Below are 19,557 nucleotides of genomic sequence, written 5' to 3'. Positions count from 1 at the left end.
TAAATTGAAGGTCCTTGCATTTGAAGATGTGAGATCAGCTAGGTTAAAAGTATAAATGTCTTGATCATTGGCTGGATGCTGATGATTTAATGTAAGGTGAATACATGTAACATTCAGCATGAATGTAACATTTGTATGAGTCGTGGAGGTGCAGACAAAAAAATGGAAACAGTGAGTATCTTCCTCAGTAGAATTCATGGTGGTGTTTATTCCTTCATTTGACATGGATGTATTCTGCATGGCCACTGTACATGTCTGCAAAGCCTGGCTTCAATGATAAAAGTAATGCACAATGTCACATACAGTCATAGATATGCACATAGCGGTAGTGATGCATCAGTTTTTATATTGAAATGCAAGTGCCCGAGAGAAATTAGACAGGGCTTTTGCTTTTACCCCAGATTATATACATGCATCAAAAATGAAACAAACATTGTGGTTCTGTTGAAAGAAAAAAAGCTCCCCTTTCCCCTTTCAAATTGTATTCCAGCAAGAATACAGTAAAGAATTTCTTTAGTACGTCTGCATGAAAATCTTAATGTACACATACCTGCAACTCTTTTACACACAGTTTAGCTAAACCCTGAGCCATATTTTTCTTGAAACCACACTTTCACAATATGGCGTCATTCTTGGAAGTTCATATGGTTCTGTGATATGTTTCTACTTGAGTTTTATTTTTGCATGTCATTCTCTTAAAAATAATCTCAGTTGTCCAAGAGCATGAACTGAAGAGTGTGCTTTGAACAAAAGAAGTCCTGTTCTTGAAAGATTTAAATGGGATATTTTGTCAGGCATGACAACTTTGTCTTGAGACTGTTTTATACCTATTTCTTTAAGAAATGACAGTCAAATATTGGGTACCTCCTTTTGTGTCATTTTTCCATATATGACTTCTAAATTAGTGTATTGTAATGTCGGGCCCCTCTGACAACGGCATTCTGGACGAGGGCACCTTCCTTCTTAGGGCATGGCACTGGAGGCATTTACCAAAAGTTCCCTAAGCAGCTAAGGATGCATCCATTGGGATGGAGGTGTATACCGTGCTGGCCTAGAAAGTCTGTTGACTGGGGTGTGAGGCACATTGAAGTTTGACCACGAACCATGGTTTGACGTGATTGGCCCGATGCTTTGAGATGTGATCAAGACAGTACCTGACTTGAAATAAACAGCCTTCGGACACCTGACTTACATACATGTATGCACAACAAAAAAGGTCAGTTGGTTTATCCAATGCCTTTTGCTCTGAAATAGAAACAATACACCTTCAATTGTAGCAGGAGGTAACCATAAGCATGCCACCAAACAGCGAAGGATGAGTCCAGCAGTGAATAATGTTCATTTAATTATTTCTGAACGAGGATAATAAAAATTAAAGTAGTGTGTAAGTGCAAGGGATGTTGCTATACCCATGGTGCACCATTTACACCCACGATGCAACCATAGCAACAACTTTCAATTAACAGTGCCCTAGTCTAACACTGGTACACGTTGACAGGAAAGTGAAGCATTGGCCACTTCATCCATTGCCATCCACTGAATGATAAGATCTAATAGTTACAACATGGAGGAAGATTAGAAGTATAATGGGTTATTTGGGCTTTACTTTAAACTAACTGCATACATTAAACACTGCATGAGGAAATCACTTGGCATAATATCTTCATTAAAGTGTACTGGCTAATGTATTTGCATGCACATGTACATGTAGGTCCACATGTACATGTATAATACCCTACGGTAAATTTACATGCACAAAACAATACATTGCAGTAACCACAACTATGTATGTGTGATGGATGTTTTCCAATACTCGACTGCGTCTCCGTCTCAGGCTTCATTCCCAAAACCAGTGCCTGATTGTGCACCTGAAGCGTTTAAATTACATTTGATTACTGTAATTTTTGGCTTCTTTCATCTTATTTGATGTTCTGTGGCACTATTAGACTGATTACTGTCAAAGTCAGCTAGTAAAAAAACAGTTGAAACCTGAGACGGAGCTGAAGTTGAATATTGGAAAATGGACTTGGACTGATGCTGGCAGAATAGACTGGGGTCGGGAAAGGTTACAGGATCAATTTAATTTTCTGTGTTATTAGGCAACATGAAAAATAAATCTGTTCAAACACGGAAACTTTCAAATTAGTCATGAATTGTGAAGGGATAATCTTTTCTTTTTTTTTGAGAAAAAGTTATCCCACCTCAATTCTTGTCAGTGTGTAACTAGGAAATGTCATAAATTATAAAGGGGTGGGTTTTTTTTGGGGGGGGCATAAGTTGGTTTTCCAACTTCATCAACATTTGATGATCTGCATACATTCATCAATGCCAAATGCATTCCTGGCTGGACAAACTATACATGTAGCATGAGTTAGTACTGCTGCATGAGTCAGCGTGGTATTTGCAAGTCATGGCAGCACTTTCAGGGATGTGACTTTTTTGCTACACCAAAATTAGCCTTACCACTGTAGTGTCTCACTGTGAAATCAGATAGCTCTAGTGAATTTTCTTTGAGAACTTGGTCCAAATCACACCTTGTTTCATGAAATAACCTCTCAATTTTGTAACACCATGGCATTAAGAGTGGTTGGTGTAAAAATGACCTTTTAAAGGAAATTTCAATATGTCATTTCACAGCTTGTAGAATGAGTGACTGTGAAATTTCCCCTTAACAATTCGTTAATTCCATACAGTCAGAGCCAATCATACTTTGAACAGTTTTCCCTAGAGATGCTCTGAGGTCCTTGTTGAAGCTTGGGGAGGGGGTGTCTTTTACTATAGATAAGTCAGGAACATACATCCAGAGGGGGGAATACAAGCGTGCCTTCCCCTTCCCTTTTATTGATACTTTTCATTTTTTCCTTTTGTTTGTTTTTGTTTTTCTTTTCACTGATCATTTAATAATCGTTAGGGCAGAAATATTCACTAAAAATCTGCCCTAGTTTGTTTTGACTTTGCCAACATTAGATCTGTTTTAAATGCCAGGCAAACCCTTATGTAAGTGCTGGATCTGCCACTAGACATGGTTAAACTTGTGAAGCAGTAAACTTGGAAATTGAGTGATCTGACCTTTACATGTGTCACTGAGAATCCTGTCATGAACAGATTGAGAAATCAAGGGAGCATACATTGAAACCATTCAACCAGTAAACATTTGAGTTCTTTGTGGATATCCTTGTTTCTCAAGTAATAAATTACAACATCCAACCAACTGTTTGGCATCTGTAAAGTTCTCTGCTAAATAGGTACCAAATACAGGAAAATCTGTTTGTGGAGTTAGTGTGGCTAACGGAATCAAAGAAGGAATCCAAGCAATGAAGATTGAGCCGGTTGTGATGATGGTGGTGGTTTATCGGGTGCTAATCCTTGGCCGACCTGAACTAATGCCTGCTTGGTTTTCAGCAGCAATGCATCGAGCTTGACAATGAGCAGTCAAGGAAACATGGCCATACAGAGCTGATATTGTGATAAACACAAGCACGATAACCAGAAGGGAGATATATCCTCCGAAATCATTGGTTGATGCAAGACACAAATGAGGACTGCTCTGCTGCACTGAACTGTAATCATAAATCCCAAACAGTGAAATGCATCAAGCAATGGTGATAATCCATCTGATACAAACTATGAGCTTAGATATAAACATTTTCATCATAGTTGGGTAGCACAGGGGACAATAAATAGCAATGTAATGATCCACAGTTTGAAGTAGCAGAGAGAAAAAGACTAGTCCTATTACTGTATAGACTATTACACCATAGGCCGCACAGAGAAATTCACCAAACAGCCATTTTCCTGTGAGGAGTTCTGGTAGTTTGATGACCCAGAATAGTCCAGTCAAGAGATCAGAAAGGGTGAGAGAAGCCATGAAAATCTTGGTTGTAAGCTGAATGCTGGTGACTCGATGTAAGGTGAAAAGCATCAGTGGATTCAGTAAGAAGTTCGGAGTGAGATCTGCTCTTATGAGAGTGGAAGTGGCTATTGCAAATGGAGTTAGGGAGACATTTTCTGGAATGAAAATTCTTGTGTTTAACACATGTATCTGGTGTGTGGATTCTGTAACTGTAAAGGCAAGTTTGTATACTCTTGCTGATAAAAAAAGTGTGATTCGTCAGCACTTACAAGAAAGCATTCAGACCTGTGCCCATTGAGTACTTGTGAAACAGTAGGGAATTTTGTGTCAGATTTTGTCTTTTACATACAGGTATTTTACTTCCCGTTCCATGAATGCGTGCCCTTCAAAATTCACTCCAGTTTCATCAGAAAGTTGTAATGGATTACCTGTTCAGAATTTAACTCCAGGCCGTCTGGTGCATACATGCACAAGAATCTTCTCACTTACTGTTGCCACCATTTTGGGGAAATTGTCTGTTGACTTGACAGTTTCCATGTGAAAACATCCCCTGCAGACTGCAGCACGTCAAGATGGATGTAGAAGTGATGTTGTCTTCATGATTTACCTTGATGAGAATGCAGACATTCCAGCTTGGAAAGCTGAAGGCTAGCTTTATTTGCCCACGAAAGATCGCATCAGTCAATTTCTGCCCACTTAAGAATTTGCCTGCACTGTCTGCTTCCCGTGATCTACATTCTGCCTCACTCATCACAAAGACGGTCATTTATTACTGCTTTACACTGTCATTGTCCATTAATTGCCCCTCATAACAAGGACTTAAGTGGTGTTGAACTTACTGCCCATTGCTGCATTTTCAATGGGGCCAATATGTTTTCAGCCCTGTTTTCACCCCATGAAGTTTTGTTGGTCAATAAGAATATTTTGAAGATTAAGCAGTTTTCTGATGGATAGAGTACCTTGTAAGGTACCCCATCTGCAAGAATGGATGCAAGGTTTTTTGGAAAGGGGGATGCACTGCCAACTTGGATGGTGAAATGTAAACATGCAGTGCGAAGCCCTCTCATTCTGCCATTTTTTTTCTTAGTACTAACACATCATGCCAGAGTTATCAACAGAACAGCTTGCCATAAACCAAATACATGTACATACATTAAACTTGAGTATCAGTTTGGCTTTAAGAGGCTGTATCACCAGCTAATCAAGGCATTTGTTTTTAGTCGCAGGGTGTGTAAAACCTCCTGTTTATCCGCTTTAACTCTTGATGAAGCATCAATAACATACGCGCTACCAGTACAGGTAGTTAGTGGGCTGTAGCAAAAGGAAACCTAGGGCACAGTTTATGTCCGTTATTTAAAGGGACTTTTATGCATCACTTTTTTTGTCTGTCTTTCTTGTACGGAGAAAGCAGTCCAATCTGTCTCCAGTGTAACTATCGTTTTTGTCAGTAATTGCGCAATATCACTCTGCATGTTGTCACATGCACACCATTGAGATAATGAAACCTCTAAGTATCTTTGATTAACCAATCTGAGCAATTGAATAAATTTGTCTTGTTCACTTCGGTTGGATTTGTTTTTAATCATTTTGTGTTGTAATCGAAAACAAATATTGCACTTTTTATTGAAATCTAATAATACCGGAATGTGTTTCCTTGTGGAGATGTGGCTTTGTTCTCATGAATGAAGTACAAACACACGTGAAGTGAAACAATGTTTTCAAAATGCTCCCATTTCAACATAAATCACTATCCTGGGCTGAATTTTCAACCGAATGTCCCTTTTAATATATAAAGATTTTTACACATTAGAAATGTCTCCTTTCTGAGTGATTTCCAAATACATGTATCAGTTTAGTGAAATCGTTGTGGAGACCTATATACCTATAGAAATTCCTTGTGGAGACCTATTCAACCCATTCTCTCGGGTCACCAAAAGGCACCATTTATATATGTCCATTTCATGATTGTGCCTGTCAAGTGGTCATGTATATTACACTGACATAAAATTGAATGGCTTTCTGTTTTCATAAAAGTATTGTATCTCTACTTTAAAATCTCTGATTTCAAAGGCTTTGGAGCCGAAGTTCTCTCTGGAATTCTCTTTTGTTGTACATTGTTCCGATGTGGCCAATTCTTCCTATATAGATGTAGTATCCACTCTGCGTTAACGTGGCTCACCAGCAAAGAGAAGACAGGTTGGCGAGAATTATTTCATGTGTACATACGAAAACCACTCATTCTAACCAAAATTAGTCATGCATATAAATGCTTCCCATGCCAAACGCGCATAAACCTGTCTACCACGGCAAAGGTTCCTATGAAAAGACTGTCTTGCGACATACATGTACTGGTATATCCCTTTTTCCCACCTGGAGTAGATATGTAACAACACAATAAATTGAGATCTTAATCATGGTACTGGTGTGTGAAATGAGCAGAGTGATATCACTGAACATACATGCAGTTGTACATCAGTGTCTTGCAAATGGGTGTTCAGTGATGTACATTTGTAAAATCACACAGAAACAATGGAAAAATGGAAGGTGTTGTCACAGAGCTTACACAGGTTTGGTGAAAAACTCAGCAGTAAATTTGTTTTTTGTTTGTTTGTTTGTTTGTTTGTTTGTTTTTTTTAAAAAATACATCTTGAAAAAAAGTAAATTTGTTTTTACTCAGTTGTACAATTTTTTTACCTTTTTTCTCAAACATGATAATGTTTTGTGGGATAACGGTATTTTATTGCTACGCTGTTTCATGTGACAAGGAGAAACTTAGTCACTTCACTTTTGAACTAATTTTGCGACTGGAACTAGAAGTCATTATTGCAGTGACAGCATGCTTATTGACAAGTGATACACATTAAATGTCTCTTTGACCAATACTGGTAGTTTGCTGTGACTCTCCAAAATGCTCTTGTGTGTCAATAAGATGAAGGACATGTGCCTGAGCAATCTCCTCAGATCGGTGTATTTGCAAACCCATTTAAAAATTCATTGCATCAAAAATTCATTATCCCCTGCACCCCTTGGAGTTGCACTTATTACGCTGGGCTGCAGCTGTCAGTCATGCATGTAAGCCAAGTTCATCAAATTAGTTTGCTCATATGTGTTGTGTCTGTTAGTGTGGCTTTCTGTCTACTGTGTGAATTTGCCTGCAGGGGAGTGGAGCCCTGTCAGATTATATTTAGCCAAAAAGACAAATGACGGGTACTTATAGTCCCCTTCTTTCATTTAAAATGAAAAAAAAGTCTGCCTGATCTCCTGCACAACATGTAAGTAATGCACAGTGTCACATACTGTCATGAAGACATCAGATAATAGCAGCGATGGATCAGTTTATATTAAATGCAAGTGCTGTAGAGAAAATAGACAGGTCTGACACTTTTACTGCAAATCATGCATCAGTAGGAAACAAACAATGTAGTTACATGTATGTTAAAAAAGAGCTCCCCTCGCTAAATGTATTTTAGCAAGGAATGCAGTAAAGAAATTCTTTTGCACGTATACGTTGCATATGAAAATCCAAACGTATGTGCAACTCTTCTACACACAGTGTAAAGCTAAACTTTGAACCATGTCTTGCTTGAAAATACAAACAATTTTACAAAATGACATCGTTCTGGGAAAGCCATTTGGATTCAGATATTTTTCCACTTTATTTTTATTATGCCCCTCATTTTCTTCCAAAATCTTAGTTGTCTTAGAGTGTACCGCTACTTTGACCAAAAGAAGTCCTATTGACAGATTTTAACAAATCGGATATTTTCCAAGGAAAGGCGAGTTTTCCGTGAGATCGAGACTCTATATGTTTTATACCTACTTCTTCAAGAAATGACAGCCACATATAGGATACCTCCTTTTGTTTGTCCTTTCCTTGTATGACTTGCCAACTAGAGTTTTGTGATGTCAGGCTGTGTTGCGTTCTGAATGAGGGTGCCCTCCTCAGGGTGTGGTGCTGGATGGCATGTACTGGAAGGTCTCTGAGTGGCTAGGGATGCGTCGGTTGGGGTTCGGATGGAATTACATGTACATGTATACCATCTTGGCCTAGATTGTTTGTTGACTGGAGTGTCAGGCACTGGGAGATTTTTAAATGTGATTGGCCTGATGCGTTTTGACATAACCAAGACAGTATGTGACTTAAACTAAACAGGCTCTGGATACCTGACTTATGTACAGCAAAATGGTACATGTGCAGATACAATACAATGTTCCTTTGCTCTGAAATAGAAACAAAATGTCTGCAAGTGTTGCAGGAGTTAAACTTAAGTATGCCACCAAAGAGCAAATTGTGAGTCCAGCAGTGCATAATTTTCATTTAATTATTTCTGAAAGAGGATAATAAAAATTAAAGTAGTGTGTGAGTGCAAGGGATGCTGCTATACTCATGGTGCACCTTTTACACCCACGATGCAACCATAGCAACAACTTTCAATTAACATTGCCCTAGTCTAACACTGGTACATGTTGACAGGGAAGTGAAGCATTGACCACATTACCTGTTGCAATCTACAACAAAAGGTGAACTACTCATTTTTACTTAATTATAATATTTGGGCTTTTATCTGAAGGAATTAACTACAGCTCTTTAGAATGATTAACATATATTTTTTCTTTACTATTAAAGTACTGCATGTATTAAACACTCCGTGACAAAATTATTTATGGATTTACTGGACCCAGGAATAAAATGTTTGAACCGCAACTGGTTTGGGGGTCAAGTCCCTTCCTTTTCGTAGTCTGTTACCATCTTTCATAAGGTTTTAGTAAATTTTTTAATTCATAAACTTAATTAGTTTGAAATGAACATGTGATATTCATCACATCACTTTCCTTATTGTGCTTCTTTTCTTGACTAGATTTTTCCATCTTGGACTTATTTTTAAGACTAGACAATATTACGGCTATAACACATGACCTTTGGAAATATAAATATTGGTGTGCTAAACCGAACTTGACTCTTCAATGATTCTTATTGTTACATTTCTACACTCAACTTTAACATGTAACCTTAATCTGCAAAGCACACGAGAACTTCATCTTGTGTTAAGTAATTCTTCATACTAGTAAGAGGTGATTTTCTATTTAAACCAGCATATATATGCTTTGCAAATTGCTTCTGATGGTTGCCAGATTAAAAAAAAAATGAAAACTCCAAGTCCAAGTTGCATGCCTTTATTAGGCAACATGAAAAATAACTGCCTTCAAGGAAAACATTTCTTGAATTCAGAAGGGATGATTTTTTTAAAGACAAAGTCACCCTACCTCAGTTTTCATCAGTGTGTACCAGTAGGTTTTTGTATTTTGTAGTAAAAGGCTTTACAGTTCTAAGGCTGAAACTCAGTCTGACTGGTGGATGAGATGGCCACAAAGCGCCTTAAAAATGATAATTAACATCTGATGATCTGCATACATGGCTGGACAATCATAGAATGAGTTACTGCAGCATGTAATGGTAAAACTGTCAGGGATTTGTGGGGACACCACAATAAATCTTACCATTGTAGTTTCACGTTATGTAATTTAAATGTACTGTATTTTCTCTGAGAACTGGGCCAAAATCAAAATGACTAAGTTTTTGGCATATTGCTTTAGTAGGAGTTACCATTCTTACAGCTTGTCCCATGCCTACATAAAATAACATCTCACTTTTATGATTCAGTTGGGATCTAACCTTGAATTCTGGATGTAGAAATTAAAAAGGGGGGGATTCTGGTTATAAGGTGAGACGAATGTGAAGAGATTTTCCAAAATGTAGCATGAGGTGGTGAGGGCCAAGTGCACTGAGGTCATTTCTGAAGCAGGGCTGAGGGGAGTAGATCCAGACGAGGGAATATCAGCATGCCAGCCCCTCCCCCTCCTGCATATGTTCAATTTTTTTATGCAGATGCGTTTACTTTTTCTCTTTCCGCTGGGTATTATATTAATAGCTCAAAAGGCAGAAATATTAAGATTCGCCTTGGTCATTTGTTTTAATTTTGCCTCCATTTGGGGTCCCATTGACAATACGCCTTTTGTGAGTGAAATTTGAATAAAATCTGGGACAGTGAGTTCTTTAACTTCATGTGACCATTTAGATGCACTGTTGCTTTACCTCGTGATTCGGGGCAAACTGTTGCCTAGTAAGAGACGCCTTGCACCAATACACTGTTTCAATGGGTAAGAATGGCAAAAAGGAACCAGTCCATTCCAGAAATGGTGGTCGCTATGGAAAAGTTTGCCCCGAATCATGAAGTATAGCCACAGTGTCTTTAGTCTGGGGAATTCAAATTGTTATGTTCGTGTGCAATTGGATAACTCAGTGTATCAGATTTTATTCAAATTTAATGCCACGCAACTCTTTGTTTGAATGCTGGATTGAACCACTACTAGGAATTTTAAAACCTGAATATGAAACACTTGGAAGATTGGAAATTGAATGACTTGACCTTTTCCAATATTGAATTCCTTCACACATAGTTTGAAAAATCAAGGGAGCATACACCGAAACCAATCAGCTAGAAGGCGTTTGAGTGCTTTCCGAAGGTCGTTATTTCTCAAGTAATAAATAACAACATCCAACCAACTGTTTATCAACAGTATAGCATCTGTAAAGTTCTCTGCTAAATAGGCATCATATACAGGAAAATCTGTTTGTGGAGTTAGTATGGCTAACCGAATCAAAGAAGGAATCCAGGCAATGAAGATTGAGCCTGTAATGATGATGATGGTGGTGGTTGATCGGATGCTAATCCTCGGCCCACCTTGAACAATGCCTGCTTGGTTTTCAGCAGCAATGCGTCGAGCTTGACGATGAGCAATCAAGGAAATATGGCCATACAGAGCTGATATTGTGATAAACACAAGCACGATAACCAGAAGGGAGATATATCCTCCGAGATCATTGGTTGATGCAAGACACAAATGAGGACTGCTTTGCTGCACTGAACTGTAGTCATAAATCCCAAAAAGTAAAATGCATCCAGCAATGGTGATAACCCATGTGACACAAACTATGAGCTTAGATCTAAACACTGTCATCATAGTTGGGTAGTGTAGTGGACAATAAATTGCAATGTAACGATCCACAGTTTGAAGTAGCAGAGAGAAAAAAACTAGTCCTATTACTGTATAGACTATTACACCATAGGCTGCACACAGAAATTCACCAAGCAGCCATTTTCCTGTGAGGAGTTCCGGTAGTTTGATGACCCAGAATAGTCCAGTCAAGAGATCAGAAAGGGTGAGAGAAGCCATGAAAATCTTGGTTGTAGGCTGAATGCTGGTGACTCGATGTAAGGTGAAAAGCATCAGTGGATTCAGTAGGAAGTTCAGAATGAGAGCTGTTACTATGAGAGTGGAAGTGGCAATCGCAAATGGAGTTAGGGAGACATTTTCTGGACTGGAAGTTGTTGTGCTTAACACATCCAACTGTTGTGTAGGTTCCATGACTGACAGATCCAGTAAAGGCAGATTAGTGTCCATGTACTTGTAGGAGAAAGCGTGGTTCGTCACTAGTGTTCTTACAAAACAGTATTCAACTGAGGAGAAGGGTTGTAGTAAGGGACAGATTACACTCAAAGAGCTGTGCACATGAGTTCTTGTGAAACAGTAGAGTATTTTTTTTTGTCATATGTAGTCTTAAATGCACGCCCTTCAGTTTCACTCCAAGTTCATCAGAAAGTTGTTAAAGATTACCTGATCAGAATTTAACTCCAGGCCATCTTTTGTGTGTCTCACTCTGCGCCTCATTGTAAATGTATGCCTGTGACAAATCTTGGCAAGAATCCTGGCCAAGACATGCCACCACAAAGAGAAAACCGCTTGCAGACCTGCCAACCTGTCTTACTCCTTCCTGAGGTAAGCTAATACCACAGAATAGATTGAAAAGTATTTAAATGAGCCCTCATTATTCATTATTTGACCTTAATGGGAATGTGGACATCTGAGCATGGAAAGCCCGAGATATATTTACTCATCAAAGACCATGTCAATCATTCTATGAGTATTGCCCAGTTTGGAATTAATTTGCCTGGACTCATCACAGAGATTTTGGTCTTTTTTCTACTCTTTACTGCTTGAAAGACGAAAGCATTTCCATCAGTTGCCCCTTGTAATGAAGTCTTGATTAAATTTTAACTCCCTACCCATCGCTACTTTTCAATGGGGTCGATTTCTATTTAGCCCTCTAGACTGAAGTTTCACTAGTTCTGATGAATATTTCAAAGATTTTAATCAGTTTTGTCATGAATAGAGCTCATATATATCATTTGCGAGGGCTGATCCATGATTTTCAGAAGGGGGTGGGCCATGCTTGGAGGGTCAGATGCGATCATGTACTTCAAAATGACCCTTTCTGGTCACTTGCAGGCACAAGGGCTCATGGACAGTCACAAGTGACCAAATTACAAATGTATGTCAGTCCATATGTGTTTTAAACACACATCTGTCTAAAACATAAAAGAAGAAAAGAAACTCCTCTGGATTTTGTAACTGAACTCTTTGACACCATGCAGGTAATAAACAATTCAACAAGTAAATCAATTATTGAAAGATTACTTTTAGCTCATGGGGATTCAGTTTTTGAGTTGCTGTTTACTGTTCTTTTCACTAGGGCACTGTAACCAATCAAAACTAGTTCCTGACTGGGCACTAGTCTCTGGAGTTTGTGTGTGGCGATGTCTTGGCGCAATGCAAACTTCATGGACAAGTCTATATAGTGAACCACACATGACCCGTTTTAGCCACCCAGGATAAAGAACCAGCAATTTGTGTTTTATATGAAGATCTATATTTTACAGCCAGAGTTCTGTACGGCCTTTCTTTTGCATCAAAGATGGACACTTAGGGCATCAGATAAAGTTTGTAAAATCAGTGAATTAACCTTGGAGGATATTTATTTAAAAAAAGAACTATGCATAGTCTGTTACAATATCTTACAAACCTCTTGAAGATGTGTATGGAGTTCTCGTTTAGGGGAAGGGAGGGAGTTCATGGACATAAAAACATGATTAATGGCATGAATGGTAGAATAGACTATAATTCACTCATCACAGTGTTATTGGTCTTTTATTCCTGCTTTTCACTGCTGGAAAGTGGAAAGCATTTCCATCAGTTGTCCCTCGTATTAATGAGGACTTGATTCAATTTTAACTGTCCACCCATTGCTACATTTTCAAAGGGACCGATTTATTTTTAGCCCTGCAGATGAGATTTTGTTGGTCCTTTTGAATGTTTTGAAGATTTTAATCAGTTTTCTGATGATTAGAACCCCTTACGATCCAAGTTTTTTAGAAAGTGGAGGGGGAGCACAAACTTGGAGGATCAAATGTGAGTGTGCAGTGCAAAGCCCTTAGTCACAATGTAAATGCAATGGAGCCAGTTTAAAATTCTTTGTCTGTGCTTGCTGTTTTGGGGATGCACTCCTTGCACCCCTTTCTATAAAATCCACCACTGATCTATGATTTTTTTTTTTTTTTGCAAAAGTGCGAGGTCAACAGGATCGGATGTTTACCTCAAGGAAATCGGCATTGTACAATTATTTGTATCAGTGAAGGAGCTTTCTTATCAACCGTTGTGTCTGTTTACACAAAGTGTACTAGATTGCTGTTCACCCATATTCCCTACCCTTTGAAATGATACAGTAATGTTAACCAAGGGTGTCTTCATATTCATCCTCTATTGTCTTCTGAATGAGGAGGTAAGGCAGCCTTAGCGCCAAGACGGTGTTAACAGAGATACATGTACATGAATATTATACACATATGGAATGGCAGTGAGATCACTGTGCATCCCAAGGGACTGTTGGTGACCAGGAGAGGGTTCTACATTTATTTCTAGAGGTCAGGAGCTAAAGGAAGCACACATGTACATGTAGCACACTTGAGACAACTGCCAATCCTGTTACACATTTGGTAAATGAAATACAGTTGGTTCTCACTGAAATATTTTTGGTACTTACTGTTTTGAAATTCATGCTTCTTTTTTATTTCTGTTGTTTTCCTTTGTTGTTATACAGATGGGGGAACATTTTGTAGTTCGTGAGCAACAGTAATTGTATTATGGTTATATTGATAAGGAGGGCATTGTTAATACTATTAAATTTTGTTCCTGAATTTGTTGCTTACATAAATTATTCAGTTCATGCATAATTACAAGACCAAGTATAAAGCACTTTGTGCTCTTCATTCAGGGACATTTTAAACTCTTTTCCTGTCTCTGCTAAAGTAATCTACATGTGTAATAGAAGCTGAGCAATCAGTGTGCAATAAATTATTTCATGTTTGTTTTTCATGCAATTTACAATTATTTACTGAGAAGAATATCTTTCAGATTAATTGATTGACCTGTGATTGCTTGGGCCAATTGATATGTACATGTAACATTCCTTCTCAGATCTTGAAATAGGCTGTATCTGAAATGTGCATCTACAGGTACACCTACAAATATATACATGTGAAGCTATTTGAATGTGGAACATCTGAAGCTAAAGTCTCAAAACATGAGCCAGTTTGGTCATGATGGTCCAGTCATCAGCTATGCATTAATTTGTTTTATCTGACTACTCTCTTTTCTACAATTTGCCCTGGCTTTGTCACATTTATGTCTCTTAGTCAAATACTTAAAACTGAGTTTGAAAAATCAAGGGAGCAGATACTGAAACCATTCAACAAGTAAACTTTTGAGTGCTTTACGGAGATCCTTGTTTCTCAAGTAATAAATTACAACATCCAACCAACTGTTTGTCAACAGTATAGCATCTGTAAAGTTCTCTGCTAAATAGGCATCATATATAGGAAAATCTGTTTGTGGAGTTAGTATGGCTAATCGAATAACAGAAGGAATCCAAGCAATAAAGATTGAGCCTGTAATGATGATGATGGTGGTGGTTGATCGGATGCTAATCCTCGGCCCACCTTGAACAATGCCTGCTTGGTTTTCAGCAGCAATGCGTCGAGCTTGACGATGAGCAGTCAAGGAAACATGGCCATACAGAGCTGATATTGTGATAAGCACAAGCACAATAACCAGAAGGGAGATATATCCTCCGAGATCATTGGTTGATGCAAGACACAAATGAGGACTGCTCTGCTGCACTGAGCTGTGGTCATAGATCCCAAACAGTAAAATGTATCCAGCAATGGTGATAACCCATGTGACACAAACTATGAGCTTAGATCTGAACACTGTCATCATAGTTGGGTAGTGTAGTGGACAATAAATTGCAATGTAACGATCCACAGTTTGAAGTAGCAGAGAGAAAAAGACTAGTGCTATAAATGTATAGACTATTACACCATAGGCCGCACAGAGAAATTCACCAAGCGGCCATTTTCCTGTGAGGAGTTCTGGTAGTTTGATGACCCAGAATAGTCCAGTCAAGAAATCAGACATGGTGAGAGAAGCCATGAAAATCTTGGTTGTAGGCTGAATGCTGGTAGCTCGACGTAAGGTGAAAAGTGTCAGTGGATTCAGTAGGAAGTTTAGAATGAGAGCTGTTGCTATGAGAGTGGCTGTGACAATCGCAAATGGAGTTAGGGAGACATTTTCTGGACTGGAAGTTGTTGTGTTAAACATGTCTGCCAGTTGCATGGATTCCATGGTTGGAGACATAAAAACTGTGACACAAGTTGTCAATGTTCTGGCCCAGATCAGTCTCATTCCACCATTGCCTTGATGTGACTACTTATTTTTTACCTTTGAGAAAATATTCTTTAAATGGAGTGGCATATATCTGTGTTGGTGGAGTAAATGATGCAGCCTGGAGAATTTAGCATCATGGGCACATCAAAGATTGAATGGTTGAAGTCTTCTGTCATCAATATGCAGTTCTCTTGTGTACACTCTTTACCCCCCATATATATACAGTCCTGCTTTCAATTACACAACACGGAAATTTGGGTCTTCTAATTTTAAAGTCCTTGCAACTCTATCCACAGGCTTTGATTCTGGCATGATTAAACTGTGAGTTCCCACACTTTGTCATGCTTTCACTGTATGTATAAGTTAATTCTCAACTAAATTGTGCTGGTTGTGTCTGACATTTAAGCAAGGTCTTACGTGTACACTCAGTAATTGGATTTCTGAGCTTAAAATGAGTATCCAAGAGAATTTGTGGCAGTGAAATTTCTCCTCCAAGAATTTCCTGAATTTAGTGTAATTAGTTACCATGGCAACTGTTAGCATCTATAAGGCGGAGTGAAATGAGTGCCTTGAATATTTGATTAAGAAACCTACCTACATGTACATGTACCTGTGCCCTACCTATGGCACAGTGTGTACATGTATAACTCCATTGACTCAGTTACTGTTGTGATAAGTCACCTGGCTCATGCACGTTTTCCCTTGTCACCTTCAGAATAGTGGTTTTTAGTATAGAAAAAACAATTGATCCGTCATGTCTATCTGTTAAAAATGTTAAGCCTTTTTATAGAGCTTTAAGATATTTGAAAAATTTATTTCCATTGTTCCATTAGGAAAACTATACTCCTGATTGATTGATCAACCAAAAGCACATATTTTTGCTGAAAATCTGTGGCAATGGCTTTGCAATGTGGACTGGAAATGTGTAGTTGTGGTTGACATGCTGTGAAAAGAGAGAAGGAAGTTCATTGATTTACATTTTTACATCTTAGGAGTTTAAAAATGAGTTTTGTTCTACTTTAAAAAAGGGACATAGTGTCAAGGTTTGCTTCTTGCTGATACAGAAGTCAATCAAGATCTTATACATTGACTTTCTTTTTTCTTCTGATAGGATGGCATTGTAACATCAATAAGAGAAACTAAGATATCCAGAAAGAGCAAGTGTGGAATCCTGCCATTTGTGAAGGAATTTGAGGTGAATTGGACTTTTGGACTGAATTAGACTGGTTTGTGACTTACCGGTAGAATGTAGCCAGTAGGTTTATTGAACACAAACAGCAACTCAACAATTTGTCTGTCTACTGATAATTCAACTTGAAGCAACCACTGACAAGCAAAGAAGAGACTGGTTGGTAGTGGAAATACGGGTGATTCACAATAGTGCGCCACCAAGAGTTTGCAACTCTTTGGCCAATCATAACATGCAAAATTTGTCGACCTTTTCCAAACGCGCATTGGGTCGACAAATTTCGCGCATTGTGATTGGCCAACGCGTTGCAAACTCTTGGTGGCGCACTATTGTGAAACGGCCATATTGTTTCATCTGGGTGCCTGATGCACAAACAGAAGCTGTACATTGATTGGTTGTTCATAATTAGTGCATCCCACACCAAATTTACATGAACCTACAGAGCATGTACCGGTAGTAGTATGGTATACGCTCCCATTTAGTTACCATTGAGGTATGGAAGTGCACCATCGCCTGTTCCTACGAAGAGCATGTAACAATGCAAGTTGGTTCGCTTTAATATGTTGTTCAAACCATGACCAATTGCAGCACATGACAAAAAATAATATTCTCATCACTAGTTTCTTTCAATTGCATTGCTTACGACCCTTGTTGCTCTCTGCATTGTCATTAGTTAATATTATTATAACTATATGTACCTTGTCCCACCCTAATCAATGGCTTAGCAAGGTTGCTTTCATGGGGGGAGGGATTGATGTGAAAAGGGGTACTTGACAAGTTGGCATTGGTACCGAAGGGTAGGGTCCTTTCACCTGTCACCCAAGCTCCCACTTGGGAGTTGGGGGATGGGGCTCGACACCACTTTCTGTCATGCCTAGCTGCACGGTACAGTAAGCAGTGCTCTTTATGGCAACACAATTATATGATGTCAGTTGCATCATGAAAAAGGGTACCTATTACTGAATGTTTGGGGGTGGATGTCGCCTTTACCCACCGTACCACGCCACCGCTAAGTCAAAATAGTGAATTTATAATAGTGTGGTTCAACCATTGTATTTTGAAGTGAAGGTGGGATTTTGATTGACCATAGTTAGTAGGGAACAACTAAGACTATCCTCATCGTATTTTCAACTCGCACTGTTCTATCTCATGGCTTCACTGTGGCAGTTTGTACTTTGCTACCCTGAATAATACATACAGGATTTGAGATCTGTTCATCAACCAGCAGCATTTTTATCCTTTCACGGCTGAGTGTATGGATGTGCGCAGAGTTTATGATGCAACAGCAAGAGTTTATGATGTAGCAACAATTTGTATTTGTCATTTGAATCACATTTGACGTAACAATGTGAACCTGATATTCCTCTTTCTAATCTCTTACCATGTTGCAGTGGTTTGCTGAGCAAGCAGAGACGGTCTTTAAAGGGTCAGATCGCCGTGGTGACCTGGACAAGGCCTACTCAAAGCTGATCCAAGCGCATTTCAGTGCCATCCACAAAATTGCCTTAGAGCATCAGAAAACACCCAGTGATGTTGTCATATTTGGTACTGAGCTTAAGCCTGTTCAGTTCTTATCTCACCTCTTGCTTTATACTCAGCCATAGAGATACATGTACATGTATTCATTTTTATACAGAATTCACAGTTTTTGTTTTCAATGTTTGAAGATGGAAGATTGCTTGTGAAATTCGTGTTTGTAGGAAGTCTAATCAGAAAGTCCTCAGTGCAGTCATTTCAACCACTACCAGACTGAACAATGTGCACTTCATTGTCAAATACATTTTGGGCTACAATAGTTGTATTAACTCAGTCAATAAAGAAATGCTATTCAAAGTTGTCTGGTTAATGACTGTACAAATCTACCTTAACATACATAACATCTTATTTTATTCTTGTTTTTTTTACAGAAAACTTTCATCACATCCATGGTAAGTTTATGAATGCATTCTTTTCTTGCATCATGATCCTTGTTCGTTTATCCCAGAGATCTTACGAATGGGCTATTGGAGATGTGCAGTAATACGTGTGTGTACATGTATACAAGAATAATTTGTGTAGTTGAATGACTTCCCTATTTGGCACATTAGAGAGGTAGTTTAATGATGCTGCATGTACTGTCACATCTTTCATTTTTCTGTATGATGTGGTTTATGGTGTTGCTTATGACTCTAGTTTGTGGATGAGTACTTCCACTTTGAGTGTTTTTAGCCGTCTTAGTTTTTATTTAGTGTGGGAATTGTTAGCATATACATGTATTTGATTGGCTGCAGGTATTTGCCATGAGCTAATCCTTGTCAGAAATTAAATCAATATTTTATTGGATTGAGCACCACTTGTACGATGGACAATGACCTTGTGATTGCTTTTTAAACTGGTGTTAGTATCAGCCAGGTTTTAGATTGTGGTCATTAGATGTGTGCACACTTTAAATCTTACATGAATAGCAAGCTTTCTTACAGTGTCGTGCATGTACACTGTACGTGTAGATGGCTTGATTTATACTTCCCTCTGTTTAGGATGAGAGGAATTTAATTTGCAGAACTTATCTGTTATGGTGCAGCCTTTCCAGTTTGAATTTATAGCAATTTATTTGTTCATCTGTATCACCAGGAACTTTGTCAAGGTTGAAGATAACTTGTCTGGAGGCTGAACGCAAGGAAGCAAAACAGAAATACAATGACCACCTGCAAGCATACATACGAGCCTCCCTAGGACGACCCATGGATAAACTCAACGTAAGACAATTCATCATGACCTTCCTCCAGCCAAGGGTTTTCCTGTAAACCATGGGAAATGATAAATAACCCTCTAGAATTAAATGAAGGCCCTTTGTAAAATGTTACTGCTGTAACCATTAAGTTGTTTGTTCCATTTATGATTTGAAGGTTTTAAT

The 19,557-nt window shown here is 38.5% G+C and overlaps 2 protein-coding genes across 4 annotated transcripts in view; one reads left to right on the top strand and one right to left on the bottom strand.

The window, feature by feature from the left end:
* Positions 1 to 19,557, top strand: part of exoc1 (exocyst complex component 1) — a 65,374-nt gene that overhangs the window by 34,356 nt on the left and 11,461 nt on the right. For all 3 annotated transcript variants that reach the window (XM_022223775.2, XM_022223772.2, XM_022223773.2), the window contains 4 exons: positions 16,587 to 16,670; positions 18,056 to 18,209; positions 18,572 to 18,592; positions 19,275 to 19,399. In XM_022223775.2, coding sequence (XP_022079467.1) covers positions 16,587 to 16,670; positions 18,056 to 18,209; positions 18,572 to 18,592; positions 19,275 to 19,399 — 384 coding nt within the window. The remainder of the gene's footprint in view (positions 1 to 16,586; positions 16,671 to 18,055; positions 18,210 to 18,571; positions 18,593 to 19,274; positions 19,400 to 19,557) is intronic.
* LOC147799913 (beta-1 adrenergic receptor-like) lies at positions 10,105 to 11,281 on the bottom strand. Its single transcript, XM_087133783.1, has one exon. It carries the CDS (start codon positions 11,279 to 11,281, stop codon positions 10,322 to 10,324), a length of 960 nt encoding a protein of 319 aa, XP_086989909.1. The 3' UTR covers positions 10,105 to 10,321.

The sequence above is a fragment of the Acanthaster planci genome, linkage group LG02, assembly GCF_054643075.1.
Source record: "Acanthaster planci isolate LZ-2023a linkage group LG02, COTS_SCS, whole genome shotgun sequence".
Classification (NCBI taxonomy): domain Eukaryota; kingdom Metazoa; phylum Echinodermata; class Asteroidea; order Valvatida; family Acanthasteridae; genus Acanthaster; species Acanthaster planci.
Note: the sequence above shows the minus strand (reverse complement) of the source record. Positions and strands in the feature narration are given on the sequence as shown.